Source organism: Schistocerca gregaria, chromosome 10 (assembly GCF_023897955.1).
Source record: "Schistocerca gregaria isolate iqSchGreg1 chromosome 10, iqSchGreg1.2, whole genome shotgun sequence".
Classification (NCBI taxonomy): Eukaryota; Metazoa; Arthropoda; class Insecta; order Orthoptera; family Acrididae; genus Schistocerca; species Schistocerca gregaria.
In genome coordinates, this window is record NC_064929.1 from 210186818 (window position 1) to 210208104 (window position 21287).

The following is a 21287-nucleotide window of genomic DNA, read 5'->3' on the forward strand; positions in this document are numbered from 1 at the left end:
CTGCTGTACTGCGTCCTGTGGCGTGATCATGGAAGGGGCGGGGGGAGATGACATTGACATATGTGTGAATAAAATGGCAAAGGGTCCTTCCAAGACTGCCCAGTTTGACAAAACCCTCGGTGCCACCCGCCCGCCTCTGTCGAGTACCTTAAAAATGTACCTATACGGAGAGAACCTCCGACCAGTGTACCAGTCACCTGCAGTCAGGCTACGCTGCTGCTCATGCACTTCATAACAGGACATCCACACGCTGCAAACGCCTAGGACTTCATCGTGGGTTCTGTCTGTACAGGTACATCTTTAAAATTCTCAGTGAAGGTATGCAGGTGGCTTACAGCAACCCTTTGCCATTTTATTCACATACGTGCCAATGTCGTATCCTCCGTGATCATGCCATCATGAGACAACAGGAAATATGAACACTGAAAAAGCATAAGCTGCCTTTTCTGTTTCATATCATGTTCAAATCTCACTGAATGGTTTTGAACAGTCCTTAGAGGTTCCAACATGGACATGAAAGCAAAAATTGTGGTCGCTCTTGCACTCCAAATTATGTTCGATAGGGTGCACTCTCACAATTCTCCTTAGAGAAGGATTGAAACACCCAAGGGTGCCGGCAGTGTCAAGGGTTCTGATGAATGTCTTGCTGTTGCTCATCACAATGCGAACCGTCATTTTGACCACAAAATACATGGGAATCAATGCACCAGATAATGGGGTATTTCATTGACACCCTTTATGCCACCACGTGTGGCCTGTTTGTGGCAACTCTGAGCAGTGGTGTGTATGGAATGTTTTTATTGGCCACTCACAGAACACCACATGGTTTCAAAACTAATTGTTGTAATTCGGACCTCCAATGCAGAGGCACTGAAAGAAGAGGTGAAATGTGGGTAAGAGGGGCTGTGCTGATGTTCCCATTGTGTGGCACATCCATGGTGGCATTGGACAGAATTGTGGTGAAACCTTGTGCCAATGTAGCATCATTAACCCCCTTTACATGAAACAAGAACTTCTGAGCTCAAACATGTCAACACTTTGCAGTTTGAAGTGTCTTCGAGCCTGAGGGTGACGTCGATGAAACAAGAACTTCTGAGCTCGAACATGTCAACACTTTGCAGTTTGAAGCGTCTTCGAGCCTGAGGGTGATGTTGCAGGACGCCACACATTTGCAACATTACAGAGGAAGGTTGCACAGACATCAAGCTAAATTTCGAACTTCAGCACTGCAATGGGCGGAAATATTGGAATTTCGAAAAAGTGATCCTTTAGTTCTGTTTCGCAATGTACATAAAGATTTTCAGTAAATTACTTTGGTCCAGAAATGTGTCTGTTATTCAGGACACACATTTTCAGTAACTTACCAATTACCATAAAAGAGTTTAACTACACATGAAGTTCAGGTCCAGAGAATCTTACAGGATTCATTGGTGGCCAGCTCCTTCTAGCCCACTGAAAAAATTCTTAGGAGAACTGATGTACATACACTCATATATTATTATATTGAGTAATGAGAATACATTTACATGTTTTGAAAAGTTTGTTATTGTGCCAAAATGAATATGTGTTTAATACACTGACAGAAAAAAAATATTGCAACAGATATGAGGAGTTGTGAGGCTTATGAAAGATGATGCCTACTCACATTTTGCATCAGTGGCATAAGAGTGGTGCTAGTAGTGCCACTATGAGGATGCAAACCAGGGTTGGACACTGTGCAGGTGTGAGTGTTAGTTACATTTGAGATTGGATGTGGTGCATTGATGTTAGTCAAGAATGCCTGTAAAGCAACAGACAACACTATCAGCACCTCACTGACTTACAGTGAGGTCATCTAACAGGGTTATAAGAAGCAATACTGCAGAAAAACTTGGCAGGAATGCAGCCACTGTACATGGCTGCTGGTAGCAATGGTCATGGGAATGTACAGTTGCAAGAGGACTGCTCTCTGGATGGCCACATGACACTACCAAAAGGGAAGACCATGGTGCTCGGTGTATGACTCAGGCGCGTCATACTGCACCTGCAGCAACAATTTGAGTAACAGTTGGCAGCACAGTGACCAATAAATTGTTACAAACTGGTTACTTTCAGGACAGTTATGAGCCTGATGGTCCTGAAGCACGCATTACAGTGCCATCTGTGACTTCAGTGGTGTCAAGAGAGAGCTCATTGGAGGAGAGGGTGCTCGTCTGTTGAGTTTTCTGATGAAAGGCTGTTCTGCCTCGATGCGTGCCAGTGATGAACGTGTGCATGTGTTGGTTGGGAGGAGGCCAGTTGAATGCCTGTCTGTGCCTTAGACACAATGCACCTGAACCTATATTTTTGGCCTGGGCTGCAATTTTGTATGACAGCAGGACCACTATTGTGGTTGTCTCCCACACACTGACTGCAAATTTGTATGTCAGTATGGAGATGTGACCTGTTGTGCTGCCATTCATGAACAGCATTCCAGGCAGTGATTTCCAACAAAATAATGCTCATCCACGTACAACCGTTGCAATCCAATACGATCTACAGAGTATTAACATGTTGCCTTGGCCTGCTCGATTACCAGATCTGCCTCCAATCAAGTACATATAGGACATTATCAGATGACAGTTCCAGTGTCATCAACAAACAGCATTAGCTGTCCTTATATTGAACAACCAAGTGTAACAGGCATTGAACTCCATCACACAAACTGACATCCGGCACGTGTACAAGACAATGCGTGCACGTTTGGATGATTGCATTCAACATTCTGGCAGTTACATTGGTTATTAATGTATCAGCATTTTGCATTTGCAATGCCTTATCTCATAGTTACATTAACCTGTGATCTTACAGTGTTAATCACTTAAATATGGTATCTAGACAAATGCATCCCCAAAATTTTGTTAGTCTACATTAATCATTATTTGGTGTTGTGATTTTTTCTGCCAGTTTATTTTTTCTTTACCACATCCCTGTAGACAATTCCACTTAGAATCTGTGGAAGGAACATCAGCATACTTTCTTTTTTTTAAATATGTGTTATGTATTCTTGCTTTATGATGTATTCTAAATGCTTGAGGATCCGTTCACTGTGGATCTATGGAACAAAAAGTAAATGTAACCTATGTTTCATGAAATTGATTAAATAAGCATAAGTGTTTGAGATAACTCCTGACAAACCATTCTGCATTCTCTGAATTGCAGATAGAAGCTGCTGCCTTTGTGACAGCATCATTCCTCCTGCAGGACTGCCCGTTGGGTGCTGTTGACCACGATTTGGGACCAATGCGAACACAAGGTAATACCCCTGCCACCATTCTGCCATACATGCTTTCTCCCAGTGTCGCCAAAATCTGCCATTTCCGAGCTGGAGGAGGTATAAGAACCATCAAGTGACAGACAGATGAAAACAGACGTGGATAGAAATAGGCATTAATGGCCAATACTGAATAAAACACTATGAGTAAAATTTCTTAGTGGGCAGTCAGTTATTAATTAAAGATGGATTTAACTCACAGGAAAATTAATTGAGAATTATGTTTGCTGTGTTTACCAGTCAGCAATGTCTCTATCTCTCTTTTTTATGATTTCATTTTTGCTTTTTAGCCATAGGTCCTGTTTGCTGTGTTTACCAGTCAGCAATGTCTCTATCTCTCTTTTTTATGATTTCATTTTTGCTTTTTAGCCATAGGTCCTATATATTTTGCTATTGCCATTTCAGCATTTGTGCCATTTTCAAGCATCTACAAAGGCATAAGCAACATATCAAGAAAAACCATAATATGACATTAGTAGCACTTGCAGCCACTTTTTGTAAATTGTTAACATTTACAAAGTTACAAGATAGGTTATAAATAACAATCGTGTAGGGCTGCATTACACTCAGTGGTAACTTAGTCATTGGCTGTTCATAATGACTGAGTGGATTTGTTACTGGCATGCAGGCTGAAGTCAGTCAACATGGGGCAGAGATAACAGTGTACAGTGTATGTACAGGGTGACAATTATTGAACCATATGAAAAACAAAAAAACATAAATTAGTTAGAAACTACAGTGTGCACGCACTTTACTCAACATGTAAATGCCACTACAGATATTTGGATTTAGGTTATGACATGTTCAATATGCCTACCATCATTGGCAATGATGTGGTGCAGATGAATGGCGAAATTCTGTATGACCCGCTGAAGTGTCGGAACATCGATCCTGTCGATGACCTCCTGAATGGCCGTTTTCAGCACAGCAATGGTTTTGGGGTTATTTGTTGTACACCTTGTCTTTAATATAGTTCCACAAGAAGGAGTCGCATGTGTTCAGATCCGGAAAATATGGTGGCCAATCAAGGCCGATGCTAGTGCCTGCTGGGTGCCCCAGAGACAGAATGTGGCCCCCAAAGTGCTCCTCCAGGACATCAAACACTCACCTGTTTTGATGGGGTCAAGCTCTGTCTTGCATGAACCACATATTATCAGAATCAGGGTCACTTTGGCTAATGGGGATGAAATCATCTTTCATAACCTTCATGTGCTATTTGGTAGTCACCGTTCCATCAAAGAATATCGCACCGATTATTCCGCATACTGAATATTGCACACCACACAGTCACCCATTGAGGGTGAAGAGACTTCTCAATCACAAAATGTGGATTCTCAGTCCCCAAAAGTACGAAAGTGCCAATTTTGCTTATTGATGAACCCATCCAAATGGAAGTGGGCTTCGTCACTAAACCAAGCCACGCATGCGCTTACTAATTCCCATGGTGCCCTTTGGTCAACCATGCAATTTGAATGTCCTAACACAAACCATTCAGAAGTTATGACGATTTTATTTTATATAGTTCAATAATTGTCACCGTGTACATTGTAGGGTAACTAGTCAACAGTATAGCATTGATTGTGATAATCCATTTTACATAGTGTATTCTAGAGTGAACAGTCTACATCACAATGGGGGCTTACATACCTAAAAATGTGTACTTACAGTAAGTTACAGGAAATTCCTAAAAAAAATCATAAAAATTTCTTATTTCCGATGTCCATTTGTTCTCTAGAGTATAATTTTCAGATCCTCTTTGAAGCCGTTATAAGTCTTAATTTATTCTAAAGCATCCTTCTCAATTTTATGTAGTAATTTTAGTCAAATATTTATAGAAGCTGTGAACCATACTATGAGAAGTTAATATCTCATTACTTTGACTTAAAGCTGTGGGTGGGAACTCATTTTGTATGTCACCTTAAAAGTTTGCCTTCTGGGGCAAGTCATCTAAAGTAAATGAAGTACCTATACAGCAAAAGTAAGCAAAGAATCTCAGAATTGTTACCCTTGTTTCACAGAAAAACTGCAGTGGAATGATTAGTGTCAGTGCCTCAAGTGTGGAAGTACCCAGCTTTGTTTACCAGTACCTCCTCAGATTTTTCTGGAACAGGGAGGTGTGGATTGGGATCCACTCAGGCTTGTGATGCGGGGAAGTGCATTACCACCTGAGCTATCTGAATGGAGCTCAAGAATCTTCACTTGTGTCAGTATCTTGTCTCTTACCTCGCAAACATCACAAAAGTTGTCCTACATGTTTTGTGGGACTGGAATAATGCAGTCACAGTGCTATAAATTCTGCCATCTGGTTAGTATGCCCGTACAACAGTGTGGCGAACTGGAGAGACGAGGCCTGGTTCAGTCAAATCTATTCTACCAATCAATATGAGGGTAGATTTGGGAGATATTCCATGTTCACCTAGTCATACACTGGCTCAAAGTTACAAATTACTAACCAGATTAAAAAATATAGCTTTTGAAACACATTTTGGTCAGCTTTATTTATGTCAGTGAACATTACAAAATAGAAATTATGAAAGTCATGCTATAACTGCTTTAATGTGATCAAATGTGATGTGTTGTGCCCTGTTCCTGCTCCTCAAGGTGTGTTAATCTGACGTTTCTGGGGGGTGGGGGGTAGGGGGGGGGGGTTATTATTGTACATATGCAACAGGTTTTTCTCAATTGTTCTCACTTTTTTCTATTTCAGATTTTTAATTTTCAGTTTCAACCTAGCATAACGGTAATAGCAATAATTTCTTGTGAACATTTTCTAACTCATTGACTATCTCAGATTTAATCATATGAATATGTAATTTCAGATCATTGAATAAAAAAGCTGGTGTCTGTATTCATATAGATAATATGAAATGATGAAATCTGCATATAACATTGAAATATTTTTACTGCTACTGTTAGGTGTCAAAGCAATCTACGTTAAAAATACTGAGTGTGTAACTATCAGCTGTTTGAAGTACAAAAGGTTATGTATACTTCTTGGGACAGGGCGTATTTTAAAACTCATGAAATCAGTTACATAAAAATTGGGAATTTAGATTCTGCCTTACGGTAGGTCTTGTCGTGGGAGAAGCCTCATTAGAAAGGTCCACTGCATGAGCATCTGGGGAAGTGATTCTGGTGGTGGCTTTCCATTGCCTTCCACTGATGAGGGCACTCAACACCCAGTCCGCGAGCGGAGAAAATCTCCGACCCGGCCAGGAATCTAACCCGGTCCCTATGGCATGACAGACCACCGCACTGACCACTCAGCTATCGGGGCAGACCTAGGACTGAAACTAGCCATAATAAAAAGTATTTATCACTAGATCTTGGCACTGAACTTCGGCATTTTTAAAAATATTTACTGGCTGTAGGGCACTACCTTGGAAATATACCATCCACTCACAGTGATCTGACCACCTGTCAAAAGCCTGAATAGCCACCTTTGGCAGTGCAGACAGCTGTGAGACATGGAGAAAGAGAGCCAATGAGGTTCTGGAAGATACTGACAGGAATGTGGAGCCATCTCGGCTCCAGTGCTGTAGCCAGTTATGCTAGGGATCTTAGTTGACGATCCGTGGTGCCAACAGCCCAATTGAGATGATCCTGTGGAGTCTCAATTGTGCATAAATCTGGAGAGTTTGGTGGCCAGAGGAGTACAGTAAACCCACCCTGGTGTTCTTCAAACAACAGATATACACTACGAGCTGTGTTACATGTTGCAGGTACTGCTCACAAATGCTGTCGTGTCGAGGAAAAACAAACTGCATGCAGAGAAGGATACAGTCCCAAAGGATATGTGAAAACTAGTGTTGATCCACTGTGCCTTCCAGAATGATGATATGACCCAGAGAATGGCGTGAAAACATTCCTCAGACCATGACACCCCCTTGATTGCTGCAGGGCGTTCACTTTCAGACTTTCACGCCAGTTCGATTCCCGGTGAGGTCAGGGATTTTCTCTGCCTCATTATGACTGGGTGTTGGGTGATGTCCTTACGATAGTTAGGTTTAAGTAGTTCTAAGTTCTAGGGGACTGATGACCATAGATGTTAAGTCCCATAGTGCTCAGAGCCATTTGAACCATTTTCTTTCATGCCAAGCATCTGTCTGATGGAGCGTAAAATGTGATTCATCTGAAAAGGCCAGTTGTCACCACTCAGTGGATGACCAGTTATGGTACTGGTGTAACATTACGAATCAAGATAGATGTAACAGAACTTGAATAGCGTATTTGCCTCTATTGGTTACGATAGAGAGATCGATCTTTCTGTCCTGTCTGTATATTTATATATAATATTGTCTGAATAAAGGCTGGGCGAGTGTAAAGGTATCGTTAAAAATGCATGCCGCATGATTTGTTATGATTTGGTCAGTCATAATAATAACAACATGCTTTTGAATACAATTAAAATATAACGGCGATACCTGTTTAGTGTTATAGGAAATAATTTGTAGTAAATTAATGAGTAAGGTAGCCGATCCTATAAGAAGAGGTAAAATCGACGAAGCCGATGATAAGGCATCATTTTTTTTGTTTACTCTTAGAAATAAACAAGTAAATAAGTGCTAATTGTGTGTAGTGAAAAAATATAGGGGTGAGTTTTAAATAACTACGGTATACAATCAGACTAACAAATGGACATTTAGTTACACAAAATCGCGGATAGCAAAGTGTGGTCATTAAATTGAGTACACCTACAGGGCAGTAAATTCCAGGATAAATCTATACGCATCTCACGAGGGACACGGTATTGAGACCAGTTTTTTTTTTAATTGTTTCGCTGAGAGCAGGCTTCAATTTATGAAAAGGAGAAAAACTGTATCATTATCATTGACTGTTGGTGTCAAGCAACCAAAACTATTCATCAAAGGGTTTCGGTGAATGAGTGGTGAATGAGAAATAAAACTGTGAACAAAGTTATATTAAATAAAACAGAAGAAACAAGACAGTTTGATCGTATCTGTTATTATTCCATAAGCTGTAACATTTCTTCTCGTTGTACAAAGCCTTTATAGACGATCGTTATGACAATTTGCTTTGAAGGGATCTCGTTACAAGTTAAGTTTTGCGGACCTGGTCAAGAGCGGATAGTTCGCAGATCCTAACTAGTGCAGCTATTCTGGAATCAGGTGCTACCGTGACCGTTGTGTGTTGTCAATCACTTAAGGTCATCATATCTCATGCTCTAAAGATCGATGCGCCTTTCCACTTGGTATAACGGTGCCTCACGGCAACAGTGACAATGCCAATGACGAAGGAAGAGATGGTAGACTGGTATGCAAATTACAGTATTCAGTGGCAATGAACAGCAGTCAACATGGGTGTGTGAACTAGGCACCTGCTGTGGAGACCCATATGCAGCAACGTTCCCTGAATGGTCGTTGAGGAGACACTGTTGGTAGCTCCTCGGTTCATCTGGGCAGACAGTTGCTCAACAGTTGCACATCTATTTGCCTGCACACATCTCCACAGCCATCGTTCACCCCTGTCATCTGTGCCCCGTAGTGCACCCCAGTCACCTCGGCACCAGTTTTGGACAGTGCCATTTTGCCATGGATGGTATACAGGGTGATTATAATTAAAGTTAAACTTTCAGAACACTGTAGAAATAATACTACTGATCAGAACGACATCAAATTGTAACGGAGTATTACGGAGAAGGGGGAAAACGTATGGCAGAAGAAAAAAAATAGTGTGAAAATTGAACAATAGATGGCGCTATATGTGTCAGAATACGTAAATTTTGGCACTTTCATACAATCTGGAAACGTACAGGGAGATTATCATTAAAGTTAAACTTTCAAAATGCTGTAGAAATAACACCACTGGTCAGAATGACGTCAAATTGCAATGGAATATTATTGGAGAAAAGGGAAAATATGTGTCAGAAGAAAAAAAAAGTGAAAATTAATCAATAGATGGCACTTTATGTGTCAGAATATGTAAATGAAAACACCCATCATGTGCATGACCAACTGAAGTTGGTATAAACATGCCGGGTACACAGATTTTCTTCCTTTCACATCTGCAACATTCACCGTGACTGTCTCAATGCAGGATCGTGCTCTGCTTGTAAAGTTGTATTAAAAAATGATGACTGCGCACATGTTGCTCTGCAGACTTTGTGGGCAACAAATGGTTTGAAAAAAGGCATTGGTCTGATGAGTGCTGTGGGTATGTGGAAAATGAATTCGAAAAGAAAAGTTCTTTTGATGTGCAACGTGGTAGATGAAGGAAATGAATTGATTTGATGTCAGTGGAAGCAGTAGCCACAGCAATGCAGGAGATGACGGATGGTGGTGTGGAAAAGTGTAGTGTGCAGAGAATTGCCTGAACATTGGACATACCCATGAGCAAGGTGAGTAAAATCCTAAGAAGTGTCCTTCTTTGCTATCCATTCAAAATTACCCATGTGCACAAGTTGTTTCCTGTTGACCTGCCAGCAAGAGAGGCCTTTTCATTAGAATTTCTTGCTCGCATGGAAGTGGATAATGATTGGCTGTGGAAGATTTTTTGGACAGACGAAGCCCACTTCCATCTGACAGGATAAGTCAATATACAGAATTGATGATTATGCGCAGTGGAAAATCCACACACAAATCAACCAATTCCACTTCATCCTGAAATGGTAGCTTTGTGGGTTTATGGCATCATTTATCATAGGGCTATATTTTCTCGAAGACACAGGTGCTTCTGGTCCTGTTATCTGTACCATCTCTGGTAAACACTATGAATGTCTTTTGTGCAACCATGTCCAACAGCGTGGATGTGTGGATGGGATCATTTTTATGCAAGATGGCACACTCTTGCACATTGCAAATCCAGTTAAGCAGCTGCTGAAGCACCATTTTGGAAATGCTAGAATTATCAGCTGCCATTTCCCCACAGCCTGACCGTCTCGATCACCTGATCTTAATCTGTGTGTCTTCTGGCTGTGGGGCTACCTGAAAGATGTTGTGTTCAGCGTTCCAATTGCAAACTTAGCTGCATTGAAGGCACACATTGTTCAGCACATTCGAAAGTGACCCCAGAAACACTTTAATGCTGTTTCTCGATTTCAGCTTGTTGCAGAAAATGGTGGACTACATTGAACATGTTTTGCGCCAGTCACATGGAAATTAATAATCCGATTTGATTTTGATTGATGCTTTTGCTGCGGTGTTTGGCCTCAGGACAACTAAAAACTGATGCGAGTGATGCTTTTTTGCGGATTTTGGACTTATAGCACCATCTATTATTATGTTTTGTAACTATTTATTCTTCTTCTGCCATATGTTTGCCCTCTTCTCCAATAACATTCCGTTGCAATTTGACATCATTCTGACCAGTGGCATTATTTCTACAGTGATTTGAAAATTTAACTTTAATTATAATCACCCTGCACTTTACAAACTCAGCCATTTTGGAAATGCTTCCAGCCTTCACCCAAAAGCCAATGATCATCCCCTTCTGTACGTCAGATTAATCACTCCATTTCCACTTTACGACAATGATTGTGCTGTTTTCTGCATCCCTCAACACGCTTCATACACTTTACTGCTAGTACTGCCACCTGCAGTGTGTGAGTGGTTACTGCACACTGACGTTGAACATAGTTGTGGCCATATTGATGTGACTGGACCAAGTATATAAAATAATACACTCTTGGTTAACTACAGGTGTTTCATTCTAATTCCAATTGACACAATTACTTTCTCCCGTATTTTACTGCAATAATTCTAACGCTGATTCTGCTGGCTCACCACAGAATAATTATCACTCCCCACAGTCATGCAATGCTCCAATGGACAGGGAAAGAATTTAGTGTCATTCATTTGCACTTTCCATTAAAAATATTCTATTACATTATGGTAATTGTATCTTGTATAGCTGTAATTAAAAAATACCACAACATACATTTAGAATTCCTTTAGTTGTAGGATAGCATTATATGAACACAGAAAGATTAGGCCAGCCACTTTAGAGAGTAATTTGACCGAGCAGGTTGAAAGCTGCCACTATGTATTCATACAGTTCAGTTTGGTAAGGCAATTGCACACTGAAGTTCACAAGCATGAATCCAGGGTTTAGTCTGAGCGAGATTCACATTTGTTACCATCTACCTACCATAACACCCCCCCCCCCCCTCCTGGTTTATAACTAGCTGTTGCCCCTGTTTTTAACATTTCCCAGACACCTAGGATTTTAATAATGATGAAATGTCATACTATAATAATAATAATAATACTTTGTTTATGTCATTACTTAATAGAACGCTTTAGCATAACTTCCACGAAACTCCGATTCAGAGAAATATATTATCTGAAAGACATTTTCAAGATACTTATTTCTCAGGCTACTTTATTCTGTGAACATTAGCTGAGAAATTTGGAAATTGGAATACGAAAGTATGGGAATGCTTACAGAAAAAGTTTCTTTTGAAGGGAAGGGGGAAGGTGGGTTGAGTGCCTCATGACCTCCACTATGCTCTTCTTGGATATGCACCTGCTGATTCATAGTGCAGAGAGCAATGCATGGCACAAATACTATGACCTGACTCTTCTACCAGATGGCAGACTGACTCCTGGATATTTCGACACTTTTCAGCCTTTAATTCTCTATTTACAACACCCAAACCTTGTATCTCATTTCATCATCCATGCTAATATTGTGTTTTCCCAGGTTAATGTTAGACTCTCCTTTTTTTACTCTTCTTTTAATATTTGATGCTAGTATCTTGCATGTTACATACATCCAATTGCTATATCAACAAAAGAACAATGAGCAAAATGCACTCCACAACTAATTGGCTTATTTTCTTAAGCACAGGCTATGTATACCTCAATGAGAGTCAGTGCCACAGAGTGACCATATGGGTGTCCATTTACACAGGCCACAGGACCTACTGTTTAAAAGCAAACAAGATGAAACTTACTTGACAATAGAATTAAATTTGTCGAACTATGAGAGCAAAATTTATTTTCTTCACACCTGCACAAGTTGTGATGCTTAAATACTTGTTGAACATGGTTAATGACTACTTAGTGGACATTTATTAACACTTATTTATGCTCTAGGACATGTGCTGAAATCAACTGACTTTTTCACAAATTTAATTAACTTTTACAAAAGGCTTTTCATTGCTTCAGATACTGATATTAATTTAAAAGTAAAATCATTGCCTTCTATTCACTGAGGCTATAGTCAGCTTAGAAAAACAGTGGTCGGGCTAAAGGTACTTTAAAAAACGGATTAAAAACTGTCTTGACTGCAATAATACTTTTTTTTTATAATCGTTGACAGTTTCAGTCAGAATGTGACCATACTCAGACCATTTATACCATTATGGTAGGCAGTGACGGTAAACAGAGCAGGTCTTACGACTCCACTGCTCAAACCAGCAGTTGATGTTCAAGGAATCATAACACCTACTCCATTCCCTGTCACTGCCTATCATCATGGTATAAATGGCCTGAAGAAGGTCACATTCTGACTGAAACCAGTAACCATCATAAAGAAATGTTTTACTGCACTCAAGACTGTTTTTAATCTGTTTTTTGTAGTTACATTTTAGTATGATTCCAAAGAAACAATGTGGAAGATTCATTTTATGCTTACTACTGCAATGTGCATGCAAGCAGGATATGGTTGAACCAAATGGAAGAACAAGAAAAAATCAAAATATGTCATTAGTCAACAAGTTATTATTGTTCAGCACTACTTGACACAATTGCCTGGACCACTATACAAATACTCACTCCTATTCAAAAAGTTCCATTTGATCAAACACTTCAGTCCAGTGGAATATATAAGCTTTTGCCTTTTTGTTCCCTTCACAAAGAGAAAATCAGGTCTCATTATATGCATTCAAGGAATTAGAAAAGTAAAAAATGACAAGTCCATTTCAGCTGTATGATGTGTGATCAAAAAGCAATGGAATTTTTTTAAATTTGTGGCCTATGTGTACAATTTTCAAAAATTTCTTTTTATCTTATTCATACACACATTCATGATATATATTTGTATTTTCAGCTGTTTTGAATATTTAGTTTATTCTTGGCAGTCAAGAAGGTTATACGCATTTTCAAGTGCTCAGTGAAATTTGACCTTAGAAAAAGATGGACCAAAGAATTTGCATTAAATTTTGCTAGAAAAAGGAAATAACGTACAAAACTGCATTTGAATTTTGGTGAATCTCAAAATTAAGACACAAGTTTACGAATTTCTACACATTTTGAAGAGGGTTGAGAGGATGTTAGAGACAATGACCACCCTGGACTCCCTAGCACATTCATTAATGATGACATGGCAATGTGCAAGAAGTAAAGAAAATCACTGAATCAGCATCAGAGGGGATGCTGATGATGTCAGCATACCCTCTGGCTCATGCCAAGCACTCTTTTGGACATGAAACAGGTAGCACCGAAGTCTGTTCCAAGATTGTTGAATTTTGACCAAAAATGATATCATGTAGACATCGCTAAGGAGTTTCTGAATGAAGTCAACTATGATCCAGAACTTCTAAAGAATGTTGTAATAGGTGACAATGAAACCAAGGCCCAACTGTCCTGCCTGAAGAGCCAAGACAGAAGAAAAAAAATCGACAAGTTTGATCTTCTGTTTTCTTCCATTTACAATGAGACAGCACATCATGATTTCCTGCCTATGGTCTTACAGTCAATAAGGAATACTACCTGGAAGTTATGCACCATTTTTGTGAAGCAATCTGAAGAAAATGACAGTAATAGTGGCAAAACCACTCATGGAAATTGGATCATGATAATGGTCCTGCTTGCATCTCAATGCCTGTTTTTTTTTTTTTTTTTTTGGAAAAAACAAACCGTTATGTTGCCTCAGCCAATGCATTCACCGGCCCCCTGCAACTTCTTTCTATTCCCAGGGCTGAAGAGACCCATGAAAGGATGTTGTTTTGCCACCACTAATGAGATAAAACAGAATTGCTGAAGGAGCCGATCACATCAATGACAAGTGAGTTCCAGAAATGCTTCCGAGATTGAAAAAAGTTGTTTCTGGAAAGTATCTGTGCAGTGTTAGCCATATTGGGTATTTAATCTATTGTCAGCTGTCAAAAAGGTTACATCTATTTTGGTAGTATTGGTGATAACTTATTTTGTATCAGCTGAGCATTTGTATGAAATATTGTTATAGGAACAGAATAAAGGGCTGTAAAGTATTAGAAACATTAAATACTGCTTTTGGTGAGTCCACTGTGTGTAAAACAAGTCACAATCACAGAAATCACATGATGATGCTGACATATCAGCTGGTTCATTGCATGAAATTTTTTTTGGATGTTTTAGGTATGAAACACATGACAGCAAAATTTGTTCCAAAATTGTCCAATTATGAATAAAAAACTGTGGTGAATGCAAGTTACTCAGTAGTTGCTTGAAAATATCAACAATATTACAGAGCTACTGTGCAACGCAGCTAGCATTTATTCGCACGAAGTAATGGCCGCTATCGACAGGGGATCTCAAGTTGATTCCGTATTTCTAGATTTCCGAAAGCTTTTGACACCATTCCTCACAAGCGACTTCTAATCAAGCTGCGGACCTATGGGGTATCGTCTCAGTTGTGCGACTGGAATCGTGATTTCCTGTCAGGAAGGTCGCAGTTCGTAGTAATAGATGGCAAATCATCGAGTAAAACTGAAGTGATATCAGGTGTTCCCCAGGGAAGCGTCCTGGGACCTCTGCTGTTCCTGATCTATATAAATGACCTGGGTGACAATCTGAGCAGTTCTCTTAGATTGTTCGCAGATGATGCTGTAATTTACCGTCTAGTAAGGTCATCCGAAGACCAGTATCAGTTGCAAAGCGATTTAGAAAAGATTGCTGTATGGTGTGTCAGGTGGCAGTTGACGCTAAATAACGAAAAGTGTGAGATGATCCACATGAGTTCCAAGAGAAATCCGTTGGAATTCGATTACTCGATAAATAGTACAATTCTCAAGGCTGTCAATTCAACTAAGTACCTGGGTGTTAAAATTACGAACAACTTCAGTTGGAAGGACCACATAGATAATATTGTCGGGAAGGCGAGCCAAAGGTTGCGTTTCATTGGCAGGACACTTAGAAGATGCAACAAGTCCACTAAAGAGACAGCTTACACTACACTCGTTCGTCCTCTGTTAGAATATTGCTGCGTGGTGTGGGATCCTTACCAGGTGGGATTGACGGAGGACATCGAAAGGGTACAAAAAAGGGCAGCTCGTTTTGTATTATCACGTTATAGTGGAGAGAGTGTGGCAGATATGATACACGAGTTGGGATGGAAGTCATTACAGCAAAGACGTTTTCGTCGCGGCGAGACCTTTTTACGAAATTTCAGTCACCAACTTTCTCTTCCGAATGTGAAAATATTTTGTTGAGCCCAACCTACATAGCTAGGAATGATCATCAAAATAAAATAAGAGAAATCAGGGCTCGAACAGAAAGGTTTAGGTGTTCGTTTTTCCCACTTGCTGTTCGGGAGTGGAATAATAGAGAGATAGTATGATTGTGGTTCGATGAACTCTCTGCCAAGCACTCAAATATGAATTGCAGAGTAGTCACGTAGATGTAGATGTAGATGTAGATGTGTGTCATAACAGGTGATCAAACATGTATTTATGGGTACAGTGTCAAAAATAAGGCTCGGTTATCCTGGTGGAAACATTTGGGATCACCAAGACCAAGAAAAACTTGACAAGTATGGTAAAACGCAAAGGCAATGCGCACTGTACTCTGCAGTTTTACAGCATAGTACACCACGAGTTCTTGTCACAACATCAAATAATCAGTAAGCAGTACCATTTAACAAGTTCAATGCCTGAAGCAATCCAAAAGAGGGGGGGGGGGGGGGGGGGGGGGGGGGGGGGGGGGGGGGGGGGGGGGGGGAGAGAGAGACAGCGCCCCTGCGAGGAGGGGGGGGGGGGGGGTCAAATCTGGATCTGTGGTGTAAGAATTTGTGGTTTTGCACCACAATAATGCAACTGTTCACACTTCATTACTTGTTTGTGAATTTTTGCCAAAAAAAAAGAAAGAAAGGAAAGAAAAAGAAAAAAAAACCTGTATTGATGCCACAGCATCAATATTCAAAACACACGGCTTCATGTGACTATTCCAAAGGTTCCAGAGGTGTTTTGAGAATTGGGAAAAGTGCTATGTAAGTGTATAATATCTAATGGGGACCATAAAAAAAGAGATAATATTACTGTAAAAGAATAGATAACCTTCTTTTCAAAAAAACAAAAATTCCTACTATTTTGTGAACACATCTCAGATTTCTGATTCTTCCCATATATTAACAAATATGCTGAGAAATATTGTGTGTGTTTCAGCCTTGTTCATCACGCAGATCGTGTCTATCGTGGTGGCTGCTCTGGCGCTCATTGCAACCGTTCTCCTCTTTATTGGAGTGCATCTGGTAAGTCGAGTGGTGACATAACAGAACCACGAGCTAAAGAGTTCACAGATTGCAAAGTAAAATCCACAGCCAACAGTACTACACTTTGAAAAATGTTCAACTGTGAAAAGAACTTTTGCTCCGTAAAGGAGGCTGTCGAACCCAAAATGTCAGATTCTGATTTGAATGTATAATGAGGCCAAACAGCAAAGGTCACCAGTTTTCTATTCACTCACTCCCCCCCCCCCCCCCCCCCCCCCCCCCCCCCCAGGGCCTTGTGGTTTTTGCACAGAAGTTGGTTTTTGGTGACAAAGCCACGTTACATGTGTCTGGAAAGGTAGCTTGTCATAATGTGCATGTCTGGGGCACAGAACATCCACACAAGATAGTAAAACGCATTCACAATTCATCTAAAGTTAATGTATTTTTTGCCACGTCATATTCAAAATATTCAAAATTTATGGAAGATTTTTCTTTGCAGAGAAAAATGTGAACGGGTTTGTGTTCCTGGAAAAGCTGCAGCAATAGCTCATGCCTTAACTAAAAGACACTAAGGAATTGATTTTTAGACAAGATTGTGCACCACCACACCTTCTTTCACACAGTTGCGATTACCTCAGTCCCAAACTGCCTGTGTCGGACTGGGCATACTCACCAGTGCACCCCCCCCCCCCCCCCCCACCACCACTGGGCATCTGATTTGAATACTTTTACTTATGGAATTATGTCAAAGAGTTGTGTGTTTGTGGTCTACAGTATGAAGACTGGTTTGATGCAGCTCTGCATGCTACTCTGTCCTGTGCAAGCATCATCATCTCCAATTAACTACTACAACCTACATCCTTCTAAGTCTGCTTACTGTATTCATCTCTCTGTCTCCCCCTATGATTTTTCCCTCCCACATTTCCCTCCAGTACTAAATTTGTGATCCCTTGTCTCAGAATGTGTCCTCTCAACAGATCCCTCCTTAATTTCTTTTCTCCCCAGTTCTATTTGGCACTCTCATTAGTTACATGCTGTACCAATCTACTTTTCAGCATTCTTCTGTATTACCACATTTCATAAGCTTCTGTTCTCTTCTTGTCTGAACTTCTTATCATCCACATTTGTTGAGTATGAGGATGTTGCTCTATCTTTTTTATTAAAGATACTTTTTTTTTGTAAAATAACATACGAATGATGCAGTTGAAGTCAACTGAACACGCGATCTAGTGTGATCATCGTTGAAGTATTTCTGAGGCTCAGACGAAATCAATGAAATGTTTTGTTTCAGAATATAAAATATATATCTCAAACTGGTAAACACATCGCCACTAAACGAAATGTTACTACTAGCCTTATAACCCCAAAAACTATATTTCATGTAACAGTATATGGCACCACTGTTATTTAGATAATGTTTTGTCCACAGTAACTTTCATATTTTCTGTCTCTGTCACAGTATCTGCAACACAAACTACTGAGCAAAAAACTGGGTACCGAGCGGAATGCTTAAGTATGAGGCATATGGAAACACAAGAAGATCAGGCATATGATCTAACCTCTAATTTTTGCACACATCTGCACTCAAGCACGAGGGAAGATGCATTCTATGGACATACCTTTGGACAGATTTTCACATTGTCAACCAACAGTGGTCTGCGTATTGTGACATTTGAGGTGTGTCGAAAAAGTATCAAACCTTCCTCTTCCCGCACAAACTGGTGAAACGCAAGATACTTTCTTCTGAGGGGAAGAGGCAAGGTACATTTGTGCACAGCAGAGATTTTTCCTGCCAACAGAAAGCATTAGTTGCAGGCAGTACGCTACGACTGAGGATATATGGCAACTGTTTGCTGGATTCCAATAGGTAAACCGACAGAACAAACTGAGCAGCAATATTGCATCGAATTTTATCAAAAGTTTTGTGATAGCTGAGTGGAAGCTGTTCACAATTTCAACACAATTTTGAGGACAATGGCAAAAGCACCTCACAGATAAAAGACTGATACAAGTGCTTCAAACATGGTTACATGTCACTGGACAGTGAACAGCATACAGGTAGACCATCAGTGAGTTGAAATAACAATATTATTGAGAAAGCATGGACTTTGATGATGGAAGACCATAGTGCCACATTATGATAACTCGCAAACCAGAGAGCGGTAACTGTGTGGTGCAAACATCTGGATCTGTAGACTGCAAACCTTGGCACTTCCATAATGTTAATGCACGCACCCATTCTGTGCAATTGTGTCAGTTTCCTCACCAAACGCTACATTCCTGTGGTTAGTCAGGATCCCTACTCCCTCTCTGTGATTCCATGTGACTTTAGTTATTTCCCAAGCTGATAATGTTCCTGAAATGAGCACAATTTGAGACAACATGAGACATTGTGCAAAATGAAATTGTCCAGCTGATAACTATGAGTACGATGTCTGTTAGAAAAGTATTCGACCTCTGGCACGGAGAAAAAAGAAATGGTTTACCTCGAGTGTTGGACACTTAATCACCATCAAAATAGTTCCCTTGGGACTCCATGCACTTCCACCATTGTTGGAAGATGCAGAAAAAGCTTCTTTTAGAATGGAGTTAGCTAAACTGTCATTGTGGCCATAATGTCCTCGAGTCTGAAATTGCATTCCTTTCAATGGCCTCTCAAGTTGAGGGAAGAGCCAGAAGTTTCAGGGGGCCAAATCAGGATAGTAAGGAGCCAGTTGAAGCACAGGAGCCTGGTTTTTAGCCAAAACAGTCAAATAAAGTGGGATGAATACGCTGGAGCATTGTCGTGGTGGAGATGCTAATTTCCTACTGACCGAAAATCTAGTCTCTTGCACCACACAGCATCACATAGATGATGGAGGACTTCCCTGTAGTACACTTTGGTGATTGATTGACCCTGTGGAGCGTACTCATGGTTTATCACACTGCAGGAATCAAATAAAGCAGTCATCATAGTTTTGACATTGCTACGCATCTGGCGAGCCTTCTTTGGGTCTTGGTGATGAGGAATGCATACACTGTGATGACTGGGGTTTGACTTCCGGGTCATACCTGCACACCCAGGACTCGTCACCAGTAATTATGGTGTTCAGAAAGTCGATGTCGCTTTTTGTAGTGCCCACCACATCCCGTGAGACTTCGACACGAAGTCGCTTTTGCTCCGCCGTCGGCAGTTACGGCACGAATTTCACTGATTCCCACTTCATGGCCAAATCTTCTGTCACAATGGAATGTGCTGAAAAGTCGACACCCACCTATTCCGCAATTTCTTCGATAGTCACAAGACAGTCCCGCATCACCACAGCAATCACTTTAGCAATGACTCAGTCAGTTCGGCATGTCAATGGTTGACCGGAGAACAGCTTGAACTACACCAAAGTGCAATCACCTTTAAACCGGTTGTACCATTCCTTAATCTATGTGATGCCCACGGCACCATCACCAAAATCCATATGAATCTTCTGAATGGTTTCCACCAATCTGTCACCCAGTTTCTGGCAAAATTTGATCAAGAAGTGTCATTCCAGGCTTTCTGTCATTTCTCTCACAACAAAAACTGGCGCAAGTACTACACACTACCTCACTCAACTGCTGATCACCAGCAACTGATGCTATCAACAGGTGGTGCACAAAGATTCGAGATCAGCTTGTGCATGTGCACTACAATCAAATCCGCCAGGTGACTGAAAACTGAAAAGAGAGAGAGAGAGAGAGAGAGAGAGAGAGAGAGAGAGAGAGAGAGAGAGGGGGGGGGGGGGGGGAAGAAGGGAAGAGAAGTGCGTGCATTACATAGGAGACTACTTTGAAGTGGACTGGGGTTCTGTACCTCCAAAACAATATATGTACTTCTGCCAACCATAAGTTCAAATCGAGCAAGGTGGCGCAGTGGTTAGCACACTGGACTCGCATTCGGGAGGGCGACGGTTCAATCCCGCTTCCGGCCATCCTGATTTAGGTTTTCCGTGATTCCCCTAAATTGCCTCAGGCAAATGCCGGAATGGTTCCTTTGGAAGGGCACGGCCGACTTCCTTCCCCGTCCTTCCCTAATCCGATGAGACTGATGATCGCGCAGTTTGGTCTCTTCCCCCAAATAAACCAACCAAACCATAAGTTCAGTACTCTTTGAACATATATTGGACATGCTGTCTAGTACAGTAGTATAACAGGGTGTGTATGTGGACAAGGAAAAAAAAATCACGGATTTTTCTCGGATTTCCCAGTTAAAAATACACTTTTTCCATGTTAAGTGACAGTATACTCTTATTCGGCACTGTAAAACTCATCAATCCTTTGAATGTTAATGGTTTTATATACGGGAGTAGACTTTAGGAAACATAACTCGGGGGGGGGGAACACGTTTTGAAAGACCTTTGATGTGCAGCAACATGTACGCTGCATATTTTCGTATTACGAAGGTATAAATTCGAATTCCATCAAACACTGCATGTCACTTTCCGAAGCATTGAAATTGAGTTTGCGATGCACTTTTGTAAGTCAGTCATAAGCCCATGTCACGTGATCTTGCCAGCTGATGACAGCATAGGACACGTGATGTAGTCAACCAATAGCGTGAACACACAAATAAGAAAAGTTAATGGTTTAAATTAATATACATACCATTCAC

The 21287-nt window shown here is 40.6% G+C and overlaps 1 protein-coding gene across 1 annotated transcript in view; it reads left to right on the forward strand.

Annotated features, from left to right (window-relative positions):
* Positions 1-21287, forward strand: part of LOC126293349 (uncharacterized) — a 77921-nt gene that overhangs the window by 46147 nt on the left and 10487 nt on the right. Inside the window, exons 3-4 of the mRNA XM_049986543.1 lie at positions 3181-3274; positions 16617-16702. Of these exons, the coding sequence (XP_049842500.1) occupies positions 3181-3274; positions 16617-16702 (180 nt within the window). The remainder of the gene's footprint in view (positions 1-3180; positions 3275-16616; positions 16703-21287) is intronic.